Raw genomic sequence first — 15,882 nt, forward strand, 5'->3', positions numbered from 1 at the left:
TTTCCCTGCCATTCCTGCAGAGAGCCATATCAGGATCCAACTTATCACGCATAAAGTAGTTCTTTTCTTTCATCTCCGATCTGAGAGTTTGTCCCTTAATTAAGTATATATTAGCCATATAAGGAATATTCCATACTCCTCTGTAAAAAAAAAAAAAAACCCCAACAAATGCAAATAGTTTAAAGCCATGAAAACTGATTTGTTGCCTATTCTATCAAATCAGCGTCTCTATTTGCTGACAAGACTAAGCAGGTTTCAAGGAAATGAAGCTGAAAGGTTCAAGACATTTGAAAAACTACAGCTGGACATTGGGGACATCTCTAACATAGGCGTAGGCAGTCGTTCTATTTTTTATAATGATATTTCATAAAAGTTGAAAGGTCAAATTCTCTGAAGAGTTTTAACTACAAATGTACTTCATGTTTCCATAGTTAAGGAAACCAGTCAAACTTTTTTTATAATATTATTCTACACTACCAGATGGAGAAAGTAATTCTAAAACAGATTTTTAAGTGAGTTGAAAGACTCCACTGAGGCTTCATACAGCTGGTCTGACCTCCTCACACAAATACCCATGGACCACAGCAGGCCACGTATTTATGTCAGTTGAGCCAATATCAACAAAAAAAGCATTGCTGTCACAATGCTCGCACTGCAGATTTCCTCCCTCCCAGCGCCACGAGCATATCTTTCAGTGCAATTGAAAATGAGCCAGTCCTATTCAAGCAGCCAATCTGTTTCAGACCTTTTTGTTCTTCCAGGGCAATGAAAAGGCATCACCTCATGGGAAAGTCAAGCTTAGAACAACTTACATCACATTCCTTTAGGGGAAGAACAAACCCAAAAGGCTATGTCACAAAAGAATTTCTCAAGAGCTCCTTAGGTATATCTGACATAATGTACAGGAAGAAACACGTGAAGAAATTAGTTGTTCATCTCTTTGGGGCAAACGTTTAAAGAAGTCATTTGATGAATGCAGCAATCATTTCTTTTGACTGAAGTTCCTGGGATACAGAGTTTTGGGTTTGCTATTTGTTTGTCTTGCCATTTTCTGTATTATGCACTGCTAGAGTAACCAGACACAATCAAACAGGTACTAGTAATGACTATGTCCATTACTAATACCAGCTCATCGTGTTAAACACTTTGCTTTTTTTATTTGAGCTGTGAATGGGAAAAAAATAAATGGGAAAATAATGCATTCCTATGAAATAGAAAAAGCTAAACAGTAAAACTAACCTAAGCTCTTTAGGAATACCAGATTGCATAAAAATGTAAGAATATGTTGCTAATAACCATACTGGGTGCCTTAAAAATTAGCTTACAATTACTTACACTCTGTTCCCTTGGACAATATCAACATAATCTTCTGATCGAGCATAATAGCCATCTGGGCTCAAAGCACCCCAGAAATTGGACCAAAGCTTCCCATGACGAGTTACAAGCGGAGCAATTATCTTTCTGTGAAGTGACATATTGAATAAGAAAATATGAACTGTTATGTGTAGACTATACGTCAAAATATACCAGCTTTCCTCAGTTTGGAGTATAGTGTAGTTAAAACACCAATGACTGTCAAATCTCAGAACAGCTTTTCTGAACATAAGCTGGAAGAAACAGCATCCAAGTACCCACTGCCCAGAAACAACATCACTGTAACAGAAGCAAGGATTCCTATAAATCAGAAAAGCAAAAAAATACTGACCATAGAATAATGACAAAAAGCATCACAGAGTCGAAGACATAAAAAAAAAAAAAAAAAACACACCACAGTGAGACTTAGCTTACCCAAAAGTTAAGAGTCAAAAGGGGAAATCTATGTTGACCGAAACAAAGAGAATAAAATGGTACTTTGTTTCAGAGGGTGCCTACTGGTAGATATATTTTGCAAAGCTTCTGTTTCTTCCACCTAGTGTACCTGGCTTTTAGCCTCTTTCTACAACAGTAAATATTACAAGGAATATAATGCAAAGGACCAACAGCCACATCTTTACTTAAGCTCCATCCCTTCTCACTAGCAGGTCAAACAGACATTGATAATTTATCTTTCTGTGATACACCTGAGATTCCCAGATTTGTAATGAAGAGGCAAACACCACCTACCTACCTAACACGGGAAGTTACAAACTGGCAGGAGTGAAGCGCGCAGCATTCACAGCAGGCCCAGTCTGCTGAAAGCTGCTGCTGATAAAGTCACAGCTTTGTATAATTTAAGAGATCATACTAACACAAGAAGAAAACAGTCATTACAGCTGCTTCATCTCCAATACCTTTCCACTATTTTATTACATCTATGATTTAAAAAGCAAGTAATTATACTGCAATACTCGAGTAAAACTCTAGGGAGTTTTTGTTTGGTTTTGTTTTGGGGGAGTTGTTTTTGTATGGGGTTGGGTTTTTTTAACACTTTGTGTGTGACCAACTTTGAAATCATTAGTCAGTGAAATCTGAATTCATTTCATAAAACCTGCTTACACCACACCATTCTTTTCAGAGCAACTTTGAAGCATTTGAAATTCACACCAGGAATTGTTGCTTGAAAGGAACAAAATGCTTCATGAATTGTCGGCCTCCGAGCCCGTTATGAACTACGGCAATCAAATACCACAGGTAAACAAAGAGGATCTAACTCTGCAAGAACAGACGGGACCTTATTTTCTCTGGATGGGCCTCAGAGAGTTCCTTCAAGTCGGAAGAATTCTGTAAAATCAAGAGATATACTACACCTGTTCTGTTCTATCAATATCCTTAAAGTTTTCGGGTTTGTCAGCACAACATCTGCATCTATGCTGAAGTAATATTCACATGCTTTATCCTGGCGACAAAGGTCCCTAAAAAGACAAAAAGGAAGGGTTAACTCGCACATGTCCAGAAAAAATTCACAAACAACTAAACAAAAAACCACAAAAACCCCAAACCACAACAAAGTGCTCTACTCATATATTGCATTAAAAGTCCTCTGCAGTGTAGTATAGTAAAAGAAAGATGTCTTTAGATTACAGTAGTGTGATAAGCTAAAAGAAAATTTAAAAACACAGATCAGATGCCTTATATTTTTCTTTTAATAAACTAAGTGATCTCTAACCTTTATCAAGTTCAGTAAGACTACTATATACTGTCCTAATGGAAAATGGAGGAAAAAAAATCAAGCCACTAATTTATATAGCTGGATATCAGTACAGTCACTTAATAGTGAAGTCTGAGCTTATTAAGTAAGCTTCTCTAGTAAGACTGCATGTGGCTGTAACACTGTCTTTGGGCAAAGATGCTACAGATGTGATCTGCTGATCCTAATAGTAATTGAAACCTTATGGAGAGTGTAAGACAAAAAAGCATAAATAAATATGTATTTGAAGACCTTTTCTTAGTCTTTTTGTGACCTACAAGAATAACACAGTTGGCAAAGAGAAACATAAAACAATTGCAGAGGCAGTGAATGGAAATTAGAAAAAGGAATTTAAGTTGTCCCATACACTATTTATATCAAAATAAATTATTTGCATAGATTCCCACAACTTCAAGAGAAAGCTTCAACCAAGAAGACGACACATGCTACTATAAATATAAAAGTAAGATATACAAATGTAGTCTGTGTGTTTCTGGCAGGCTACGCTTGCTAGGCTAAGATCCGGTATAGTGAATTCAGCTTTCCTATGCCAAGAGAATAGTAGGAGATTATAGTAAATCAAATATACTTTCAGAGGAAGTGGAACAAGCAGTAGGTTTGTATCATGCAGGTGGTATTATTGATTTTGTCTATTTTCCCCACTATTAATCGACAGAACTTGCATTAATTCCATCGTAACAGCATGAAACATGAAAGTTATTTTACTTTCTTGCTTTAAAATGTCTATAAACACTGTTTTAGTTTAAGTTCCACACAATTTGACTGTTTGCGACTGTTTTCTGCAAAGGAAGAGATCTCTGTCGCTTCAGAAGAGCTGATAAACGGAATGTGACAGGCTACATACAAGTCAAGGCAACCGCTGGCACAGCTTCCTGCCTGCTCCTCCTCCATTCCCCTCCACTACCTAACACAGCACTTCACTCGGCGTTTAGTCTGTGTCCCGTTAAGGATCGCTACCTATCAGCACCTTTTGGGTCTTTTTGTTCAAACTTTCTTCTGCTCAAAGGACTTCAGAGGTATGACTTTGTTGGAATCACAGGTAGGGGCTTTTTTATTCCATAAATCTAAGCAATCCTTCCTCTTCAAACTTGACCACTAAAGATGTAGTAATGATTTGAGCCAAATTTTAAAATACCAAAATGACAAAAAACGGTCTTCCCACTATTGCTGAAGTCACCTTGTTTGGACACACACCCATAGTTTAAATCTTTGGTCAGTCTCTGGTTTTGCTTTAACAGACATTTCCTTCAGTGACAGTTTTCTATCTTATGTATACATAAATCTTATGTATACATAAGATAGAAATTGTTTTTATGACGGCAATTCCTTAATCAGCACTTTCTCGCATAATTGCCCCCATTGAAACCAGCAGGTTTTATTTTGGCCATAACACAGCCCAGCAATTAAGTCTTCATGGCATTTTCCATTGCTAGCCTATTCTGTTCAAAGCTTTACAAGTACTGAACACAATTCACATGTGGCTTTATCATTAGCATAATTACAATTATTAATAGTAACCTGACTTTTATATTGCACTTGACATTAGATGTTAAATTTCTTCCAAAAATATTCAGCTCCTTTATCCTCATTCTACTAATGAGGAAACTAAACCTGAGACACCAATAAACTCGATGCCAGTCCAGTGTTCCAGCCGCAACACTGGCCAGCACACCCCCAAAAGCAGCTAAACCTTTTGCTGCTGACAAAAATAGGAACGGAATTAATGTTTTTAATTATGAAATTGTGAAAAAACAAATGGAACAGATTTATATTTAGTTGTAGGCAAACATGACTGGAAAATTGATTACAGAATTTCAAAGTATATGGTCCTTCAACTTTTGCCTTCCCCCCCCCACCCCTTTACATCCAGAGCCAGAGAATTCTATTAAAACTGGTCCAATGTGTTTAGTGTTTAAAATCCTTCTGTTCTTCATTCACATAGTAATCCAAAACTCAAAATAATAAATTAAAAGTTTTGGTCTAAGTCACACTCAGTCACTCAATCCATTGCAAACTCTTTGAAAGCGTTACTGCCTTAAATAGTCTGGAAATTCGGCTGTAGCACAAATCACCTACAATTCGAAACCTCTAACTTCAACCTCTGTAACCAAGAATATTGAATATATGTATTTATATTACATATATTTTTATATGTGTGTGTGTACATATATATAAAAAAAAGGCCAAAAATCAAGGCTACTATTCTGACTGTATTTTGACTCATTTTTTCCCCCCTATTTCTTTCTATACAGTATTGAAGACTGGATCACCAAATGGCAAAACTTCATGTTTAAAGCATAATTCTCCTTGCATTTCCAGATACAAGTCACCATGTCAAATGTGAAGTGTAAGTTTTGCCTTTGCACTTTAAGGTCACCAACAAAAATATACACAAAACGCTTCCAGTTTCAGATATACAGAAAAAGAGTTTTTCCTGTCAAAATTAATAAAGCAAGCCTACTCTTAAGAAATTCATGCATCTTCGCTTTAGGCTTTCAATGTTGCCAAGTAGCTTTCCCAAAGAAATAAAAGTAATCCTGGATATTCTCGTGTTTTAAAGTATTACCTTCTTACAGTGTACGCTAACCTCTCCAGATGTAGAAATCCCAGATTATACGTGAAACTATTTATTATGTATATCCAGGTCGCAGCAAGGAACAAGTGGAAAGTGCTTTCTAGCAATACTCATATGTACAGTAATATACTTCCTAATCTAAATTCAATGGCTAAAACCTTTAATCTACTTGCTTTACACTCCACACGCTTATAAACCAAGACCAAATATTGAAAATAAAGCTATATTTTTGTACATAACTTAAAGCCATTTCAGTGTAACGATTAGCAAAAATTTAGTAGAAGGCTAAGACTTTTTGTTGGGAGTGTGAAGTGAAGCTCAGAAGATCAGTTTACAGTATTTTGCAATCGGAGCGATGTTTAACTTTGCTTACAAACCGCGAGCCCATCTGGAACAGTGACCTCATCTGAAAGGCTAAAGTGTCACTGCTCTTCTCTTCATCAAACTTTCCACTGAGATATTCCAAGGGGCTAGTTTTTTATAGTGGTAAGACATATAGTTTACTCAATTTCTTTACCATTGAGTAACATACTTTTTTTTTTAGACATAGTTTGAATTTGCAATTAATTCATATATCGTTTTTATATCCCTCACAGTTTGGAAATACAATTCCAAGTGTGGACTGTGAGCCTGAAGAGAGAGCACTTACATCATTTGACAGCCCTCTGAAAGAAAATGTGCCACAGACACAAGTCTGAAACACTCACTAAAAGACTGGGTGACATTGCCTGCCATTTAGGATTACATTTTGCATCTCTCCAGATAGCCACAACAGTATAAAGAACTCTTATCACCCATCACTAAAAACAAACAAATGCAGCCACAAAACAGATAAAGCACTCATGTTGAGTTTTGCATCTCGGGCTTAAGCATTGTTATCGCAGTTACCACACCTGCAAGCTACTGAAATCGGGTATGGGGGGAAAGTTGTTTTTCTTCTGCAACACTCAAAAGTTCAAAATGTTCCTCCCCCATCTGAGGCTGAAACCCAAAACTGCTGAAGTGTTCAGGAGAAGCAGTTCCAAAAAAATCCAGGTCTCCATCAGAAATCACTTGACATCTGGAGACACGGATTTAATCCCTGCTCTTCCTTTAAGCACAGCCAAGATACTCGCCCTACTCACAGGGAGTCCTCCTGTGTCCATGTCATCATTTATCAATACCAATGGGAGCTCGGAGACATTGACTTAATATCTTCTGACATTCAAGAAGCACACAGGAGACCCCAAATTCAGCTCAGTGAGGTCAATGAACTCTTTAACTGATACTGATCTCTCTACTATTCTTCCTGAAACTTTTGAAAGCTTTCAAAGTAAACTTCCATTAAAATGTGCACATTCCCACTAAAAGTTGAGGTAAATCACATTTTTAAAAGAGTTCAGGAAAAATCCTATCTAGTTCTACCACTAATATTTTTGAGGGAGGAAAAAAACCAACCCCCCAAAAAAACAAAACCCTGAAGTCTGTAAGTACTGCGGGAAAAAAGATTATGGATAATAAGCTTTTTATAAATAAAACCTGAGAGGCAAATGAGATAATTCTTGTATTTCTCCACTTTCTGTTATAGCTCGAACATATTTCATGTTGTTATTTTACATTTTCTGTCATAACAAATTCTGCAACAGCTGGCTGAAATCTCATCTCCAAACAGGGCAAAACCACAGATGAGTTTTTTTCTTAAAGAAAAAAAGAACCAACTGTAAGAACTCTAATATATTCCTTGTAGACAAAGGCAAAAAAAAAGGCATGGAAATGCTATTTTAGGGTCTCAAAGGATGTACGTGCAGAGAGAGTACTCAGACAACATGCAGCTAAACTTCCCTTCTCTTTATTCTACTTTATTTTCCTCTCTTTTTATTCTGTTTCAGCCCACAATATGAAAAGCTGTGCACTCCTGTTTGCCAATATTGTTGAATTGTAGCAAGTCTTTGCTGACTGCACAGTTCTGGATCCTTTCCAACACCTATCCAACTTTTACAAGTGCAGGAGAGGGCTTTCCACGTCACGAAGAAGCAAGACAGTAAATGCTTCAGTTATTCTTTATTATGTGAATGAGAAAAGTAGACAGAGGTTTGCTGCATGGCTATGGGTGAAATTAAAAAATGTTATTTTCTCACATTTATATTGACTAAGAGTCTCATTTACTGAGAACCTCACTGTAATTTATCACCAATTTTTACTGAGCCAAAAAGGCAAGGGGGGGGGAAAGTAAGGCAAAAGCTGACCCAAGCGCATTATATACTCAAAAGCATTCTGCTGAAAACAAACCAGACCTTCAATGCTTAAGTTCGCTTTTTTTTTAATTCTATCACTAGGCACTGAACTGTATTAATTGAAGCTTGTTTTGCTGCTTCAGATAAATAGACTTTTTGTATGAAATGTGCAAGTGAGGAGACCAAATTAATTCTAAATCTACCAGTAATTAAGAGAGAGATACTAAAAGCAGCTAATTTGGAAAAAGAGAGAAAGCAAGTGTTTGAGGCAGATGGGGAAAAAAAAAAAATATCAGTCAATAATGTAAGATAGAGGCAGGAGAAAATTAATCAGAAGACTGAATATATCAATCTCTGTAAATCAAGCCATTAAACAGGTTTAAAGAATCACTCTTTTCAAGTTCTGCCCATTGCAGTATCAGTGAGAAACAAATGAGGTTATTATGTTGGAAGCCAGCTGAAGGGTTAAAAGCAAATAGTTTTTTATAGTATCTGCCTTTGCCATGAACATCCCATACTTCTGAGCTAGATTTTTTGAGGACAAGTAAAATGCAGTTGTTTCAGAGAAGTTGGTGATGTTCACAAGGGCAGCCAAGCAGACCAGGAGTGCAAAGGAAGCAGCAGATGAACTGAACTTGCTTCAGTCAAATTGAAAGGAGCCATCAAATCATATCTACATTGTTCACATGAAAAGTCCTACTACTAACACTCATACTTTCTGGATGACTTCGTATTTTGGCATGGTCTCATTTCACATGCACTATACTTCACGTTTTCTCTATATGCTATGTATCTCTTTAGGACAGAATCTTTATTAAAGAGGCCTTTCAAAGCAGGAGCAACATGGGTCAAATTATATCCAGACAATGGATAACACATCACAGTGTAGTGTATCCAGTGGTACACATCACAAGTATGATTATCTCCCTGCCTTACATAACAGAATTTGAAATTATTTTGTGCAAATATACATTTAAATTACTATTTTTTTATCCACAGATCAATCAAAGACCACGTATCACATTAAAACCTCTGTCACATTGTAAGTCAGTAGGTTCTATCACAAGATGACAGGTTTAAAGATCTTTGGGTGCGATTTAGTACCAGTATAGAAATTGTTTACACTAAAGATTCTGCCTTATGGTGTCTATGTAACATCAAAGAGGAAAAGGCAACTCCAGGAATTCCACCACTGTTACACATAACATACACTACTTCAAAAAGTTTGCACACATAGTAGATTTGCTTTAGAGGCTATTGGAAATAAAGAAAGAATGATTTATAAACATGTGAAAGGCTGCTTACACTACCACTGGACATCTGTAGTGTTTCCTAGAAAGGCTACGGGAGAGGCTTGGACCTCAGCCAAATACCAGTTTCCCAGTGGCTTCAGCACAACAAAACCCCATTCAAACAAATTTCCAAGAACACCACGGAGACTCAGGACTAGTCCTTCATTCTTTCAGTTGATGCCATGAACAGCCTATGCTATGCTCTTAACCTCTGGGTATAAAAGGAAAGAGCCTTTTGAAAGTAATTTCTCTGCTCTGACACTCATGGAAGATTTGGGAGAAAGAGAGAGTGGAAGAATTATGCGAGAATGAAGCCTGCTCAAGGGCCACAGCGAGGTCTTGGTGGGATCCTGGTCTGCAAAACTCCATAATCTGACCGATGGACATACTGGGAGAGCCACGAGCAACTCTGTGGTAGTAGCCAGTGCTGCAGCCACTAAAGAGACCCCTTGACAGGCAGGTCAGGGGGGGATATCCCCCTGTCAGACAGGATACAGGTTCAGATTTAGGCCTGGCAGGTGCCAGGTTTAAAAGCTAAAGAGTTGGATTCCCTAGTAAGAATGAAAGGAAAAAAGAAAAAAGCAAGACCCAGGATAAGACAAAGTCAGTTGCCTTTGCAAGTCTTTTTTTTCCTGAAAGCAGAAACTTCTGCTAGAGCACTTCTAAAGGATATTCCTGTCTCTCTGAACCATAGGAAGAACTATAATTCTGTCACCTGTATGCCCAGGTCAAGCTTCAACCATATTTTTTACTTAAATGTAATGTCATTTTAAAAAAAAAGAAAAAAAGGAGGAGAGACTAGGACAACAAAAGTGTAATTGTTAAATGCATATCCAATGCAAGAGGTACTTCTATTCTGTGAAATCACTCTGTGACAAGTTCGCTTGAAAAGGCTTTGGATAAAAAAAATAAAACCAAATACATTTTTAGAAGGTACACTGCAATTAGAATTTCTATTTACATTTGCACCTGCTTCCACCTTTTTTTTCCCCCTATATTACTGCTACATATAACGTTCTGCACAAACTTTTTATTAGTTTGTTGTATTGTACCATCTATTTCAATAACAATATTTTTAAAAAATTTAAACTTTACAGTTTATGCTCCTCATGTTTTAATATATACCCATGTTTGAGACAAGTATAATGTAAAAATAATCTGACATCTCTTACTTCTTTGTAGTCTACTATTGTCTATGCCTTCATTAGAAGACAAGATGACAGACTATCGAAGTAGTCCAAACCAGAGATGTTTTCACAATGACCAACAGCTTTTTGTATTAGACAGAAACCATAAAATACTTAACAGTTCATATCTTATATCTAGATCCAGTTTGGCCACAAAAGCTCCCACTTTTCTAGCTTAAGATGTAAAGTTGTTACTGTTTAAGATGCAAAATAATATACATAAAAGATGAAAAAATGTTAGCGTATGCATCATAATAACAGATTTATAAATTAGAGTTTACATTCCCATGTTCCGGGCTTCTGCTTGACTCAGATTTTCTTCAGGTCCAACGATCTTTATATTTCTGATAATGTTCTTGCCTTTTTCCCAGAATTTCTTGATGTGCTTTTCATGGTAAACCTCCTGTAATCATGTCAACATTGTTTATAGTGAATGAAAAGTACAAGTTGCTGTGAAATCATAAACATTGTGTCTGAGAACACATTGTATTCTACCCTAAACAAACAGATAGCAAACAGTATTTGAAGATATTCCAGTATATTTGTCATTAAAATGAAGCTCTTCTGTCCAAAATTTTAGCAAAAGAATCCAACACATCAGCAATATAAATCAAAGCTGTACCTCCAGACCAATGATGCAAGATTCACAGTCTGTTTATGCAGTATTTTTTCAGGATATTTATTTTACAATCTTCAAAACCCATTCTACAACCTCAGTGGCACACAGGAGTATTTTATGCCACTCCAGAATGGCTTTAGAGAGGGAGCTGCCACCTGTACCCAGGTGGACAATCACAGTCATTATTTCTTTAAAATGTCATCACAGTGTTTGTTTCTACAATTTCTAATTGCCCTACCTTTAATTTAAGAGATCTCAGCTGCATGTAATGCTTCCACCCAGTGCCCTCATTTGTAGCTTTTGCATATTACGGCTGACATTAAAATAATTAAAATACTGGTAGAGTTTTCCCCCTCTCTATGATAAAAAAAGCTATTCAGTCTTTTATATTCATTTCAAATACCATATGACTTCTGGCTGACACAATGAAACCTCGCATAGCCTACAATTCCTATGTGCATATCACATTTATACCTTTAAAAAACCCTTATAAAGCACACTGGAGACATTAAAGATAAGCTCTACTTCTATTACTCAGGCCTTTTGTGCTATGATATCAACAGTAATGCACGCCAAGTGAAAAAGGGCAGAATTATATTTTCCTCCCATTTCTCTTCCAGCCCAGGTTTTTTCCAAAAGACTTACACACGTCTGTCACCTCACTCATGAAAACAGCAGTACCGAAGTCACTGGTGAAGTATCAGCAACACCAGATCATTAAGTAATTAGCAAAAAGCATTAAAAATTATTCAGAAAAACAACTTATCTGTCTGCACTGCCATTCCACCTGGACACACCAGTCTTTCCCATGGCACCCAGAAGGAGCACCAAGAGAAACATAAATGCACGTATCATGAAGATGGAAAGCAAATCCAATGTTAACTATTGGATAATAGTTATTAATAACATGCTATAACTTTTGGTCAGTCCTGAAGTGGTCGGGCAGTTGGCCTAGATGATCACTGTTGGTCCCTTACAACTGGAACTATTCTACTCTTATTCTACTCTATTGTTTTATCTCAATCAGTACTTTCCCCAGAAGCATACGCTTTAAAAGACAATCTTTTTCATTACTAAAAGAGAAAGAATCGAAGCAGTGTCTTTAAATAGACTTCAGCAAGCACTGCCACAATTTCATTTAATTTGTGTCTTTTTTCCACTTCTGCATATTAAATTCTGCAAGATTATCTCTTCCTATGCACTTTAACTATGTACATATATAGAACCCATATACTCCCTCACACACTTTCATTCATACCATAATTTCCAAAATTGAAGCTTTGCACAATAGTAACATCATACTTACATTATTATGAATGAAGATACCGAGTGCCTCCTTTGGGTAGTCCAGAGTCAACAGTCTGTCTAAAAATTTAGGTAGGAAAGGGGTGGGTTGTTCAATGAAAACACCAATTTTTACTCTTGGATATTCCTAAAAAAAATGATATTTTGACACAACCAATAAGACTTGCCTCCTTTCTAAGATTAGTTATATTAAAAAGCAGCTAATGTCATGTTGTAGTAACTCAGGCCACACAGCTTTCAGTCAATCAAAACGAACTAGCTCAAAAGTGCTATGCCCCGTTTATTTTCACTGACTTCGCTAAATAAGCAAAGATAATGGATTTAATATTGCTAGAAAACTCTTTGAATACCAATAACAGAAACTGGAAGTGGAAAATAATGTATTATAGTTTTTTTAAAATTCTTACTTTAAAAAAAATATTAAAACAGCAAAAAAGTATTTAAGGAAATACACCTAGCACTGCATGGCAAATTCATTTTTTGAAAGTAACATACATATGTTAAGAAAAGAAACAAGAAAATATAGGGAAGACCAGTTCTTTTAAAAGTAGTTAAAGAATACATACCACAAAAGATCTTACTCATCTGTACTTTAAGCCAAAGACTGCAATACCCTTCCATGCACTTATAAGCACTATTTCCCCCTGACCATTAAAAGTGGGCTCTGCATTACTTCCCTACTCCCCGATTTTATCAAGACTTCTGATGAACTAACTAGAGCTTCTCCCCTTGCATCCAAGGATACTGAAGTTTTATCCACCTTATTTTAACGTGAAGTCACCTCTTTTGAACAGTGGTATTAATTCCTGGTTTGTACGTGCTTGATGTAGAGATCACGACCACTAAAACTAACCTGGACAGCACTTTTGTGTATTCCTAAAATATATTATTACATTATGCGAGACAAAGAAATTTAACCTTCAAAGGCCTTGACTCCTACACAAAGAAATGCACTGATTAAACAAAAATTTTTTCCACCTCTGAAACAGACAGTATAAACATCTAACCCACTAGAAGGCTCAGAGAGAAACCTTATAAGAGTACAAAAGGCTGCAAGTTAGCTTTTCTTAAGCAAGCCAACACCACTTGAAAAGTGTCTGGATAAACCATCAGCACATGTTGAGATTTCAGTGTCACTGTCTACATTGGAAATCCAGAAACATACTGGCAAGTGCACCAGATCGGAAACATTAGGCACCAATATTTACCCTGACTACCTCCTATTCACAACTTCATCTGCAAACCTAATACATACTCATGCAGACATCCTAATAACTTCAAAACAGCTGATGAAGACAAGTACACTGACGTGTCTTGAGAAAAGCAACTGTGATATTCTCTGGCAACCACGCCACTGAGGCTGGTGTCATGGTAACTGGTACCGCTGATTGCAAGCGATGAGGAAAGTTTGCTAAACTGAACATGCCCATGTGCTACCAATAATAGAACCACTGCAATAATTTATTTTGCGTATTTCTCTAATTCTAAGGCATTTTCCCCTTATTCTCCAGGACAAAGAGAAGCAGGTTCAGGCTGGATCTGCAAAGGTTATAGGGACAATCAGGAATTACTAACACTCCTTCAATACACTGAACCATGAACCGCTGGGCTCCAATGTCTACACTAAAATCTCAGGAGTGTGACCAAAGCAAAACAGTGTTTCAGAAATTAAGAATAAAAATTCCTGCAAACTGCATCTCCTCAAAGCAGAGAGTTCATTGATCTAGACCATGGTTCACCATACTATAAAAAGTTGTCACTGCATAATCTGAATCTAGGTCAGAATGAACAACTTTTATTTCCCAGCATTTTGAGTATATCAAGTCTGAAGTTTTGGTTCTTCCCAACTATGCCTCAGCAAAAACACTTTGGGACTACGCAGTCTGCACTGGGATGTTACATTTTCTCCGACAGATTTTCTCATTTTCACTAAGGTCATATATTTGCCTTTTAAAGTTTACTTTTTCACAACCAGTAGGTGAGCATATGACAATTTTTGGAAGAAATACAGGACAATGCTCTGTGTAGTCATACCGAGACAGAGTCCAGGAACCCTTGCCACGAGAGGCACCAGTGAAGTGAGAGGATGAGCGAGGTCATCCTTTCCAACCGCACCGGGAAGTCTCCATACCAGTAACAAACTTTAGGATTTAAGAAGTAGCTCTAGGGTGATTAAGTTTGTTGTCCAATTTAATCTGGGTTTTAGCAAAAAAAAAAAAAAACCCACACAAACAAAAAAAAAACCCAACAAACCTTAAGTGGCAAAAACGTACACTCATTGAGCCAAGGTGCTTTCTTCAACTTATTTACCATTACCATGCTTTGACCTGGGCAGGTAGCTAATTTGGGGTCAGCATGGGCTGCTGACATTAGCAGAGAAAGCAGTTACTGAGTGTTTCTACACGTTAGCCGTGGTCAGAGCACGGGAGGTTCACAGGAGCAAGACACGACAAGGACCAAGCAAAAGACTCTGCGTTTGTTGCTCTCAGCTCCTTCACAGGTAACCCCAAAGCTCAGCTTTTCCCAGGCCATGCTCCCAGCACCCGCCCACACTGACCCTGGTAGTACTGAGGGCTCTTCTGCTCTTCCATCGCAGAACAACCTGCACAGCCTATGGCAATGCTTCCACCCACCTCTGCCTTGCATATACCTACCCTGACCTTCACAGAGAGAATGATATCCTTGTGCCCGTGATGGAAAGCAGTATTATTTCAGCTCTTTGTTCTATGCTGGAGCGTATCTGTTTTGTACTGCTAAAGCCAAGGTCTGTAGGTAAGCCCAGCCCAAAACATTGAAACCACAACACCTAAGCATATCGAGTCAAGGACCCATTCATGCCAGAATTCATCTACAGGAACTCAAAGCCCAAAACATAGTTGGTATCAACAAATCTGATTCTCTACTTGCTTATGAGAAGAACAAGCAAAATCCTCAGAAGGTATGAATGCATCAATGCAGGAAGTTAAATAAAACAATATGGGAAAAATTATTAGAGGCACAGAGTCGGCATTGCTCTTTTCACTGGAGATTTCTTGTTAAGTAGCAACTGGCCAGGCCAGCACAGAAAGCATATTCAGAAAATGAAATAGTGCTTGTACTCAGAAATGCCTCAAGTAAACACTTCCACTGAGGCCGAGGAAAAGTCTTGTTATTTCTGCTGGCAGAGTGAGTGAGGTATGAAGTCCAAAGAACAGATTACAGTAAGGAAGACACATTCCAAGTAGATGTACATAAACTACAGGAAGGGTGGACTGTCCGGTGGGTGAGGAATTGGCTAGATGGTCGCATCCAGAGGGTAGTGGTCAACGGCTAAATGTTCAGATGGAGATTGGTGACGAGTGGCATCCCGCAGGGGTCTGTATCGGGACCGGTACTGTTTAATATCTTCATCAATGACAGACAGTGGGATTGAGCACACCCTCAGCAAGTTTGCAGATGACACCAAGCTGTGTGGTGTGGTCGGCACGCCAGAGGGATGGGATACCATCCAGAGGGACCGGGACAAGCTCAAGAAGCGGGCCCGTGTGAACCTCATGAGGTTCAACAAGGCCAAGTGCAGGGTCC

The 15,882-nt window shown here is 37.7% G+C and overlaps 1 protein-coding gene across 1 annotated transcript in view; it reads right to left on the bottom strand.

Moving 5' to 3' along the window:
* Positions 1-15,882, bottom strand: part of PLOD2 (procollagen-lysine, 2-oxoglutarate 5-dioxygenase 2) — a gene marked incomplete at its 5' end in the record, with an annotated part of 41,122 nt that overhangs the window by 8,065 nt on the left and 17,175 nt on the right. Inside the window, 5 exons of the mRNA XM_009320404.1 lie at positions 1-140; positions 1,336-1,461; positions 2,727-2,831; positions 10,676-10,797; positions 12,320-12,445. The exon at positions 1-140 is cut by the window's left edge and continues 26 nt beyond it. Of these exons, the coding sequence (XP_009318679.1) occupies positions 1-140; positions 1,336-1,461; positions 2,727-2,831; positions 10,676-10,797; positions 12,320-12,445 (619 nt within the window). The remainder of the gene's footprint in view (positions 141-1,335; positions 1,462-2,726; positions 2,832-10,675; positions 10,798-12,319; positions 12,446-15,882) is intronic.

The sequence above is a fragment of the Pygoscelis adeliae genome, unplaced genomic scaffold (assembly GCF_000699105.1).
Source record: "Pygoscelis adeliae isolate BGI_AS28 unplaced genomic scaffold, ASM69910v1 Scaffold413, whole genome shotgun sequence".
Classification (NCBI taxonomy): Eukaryota; Metazoa; Chordata; class Aves; order Sphenisciformes; family Spheniscidae; genus Pygoscelis; species Pygoscelis adeliae.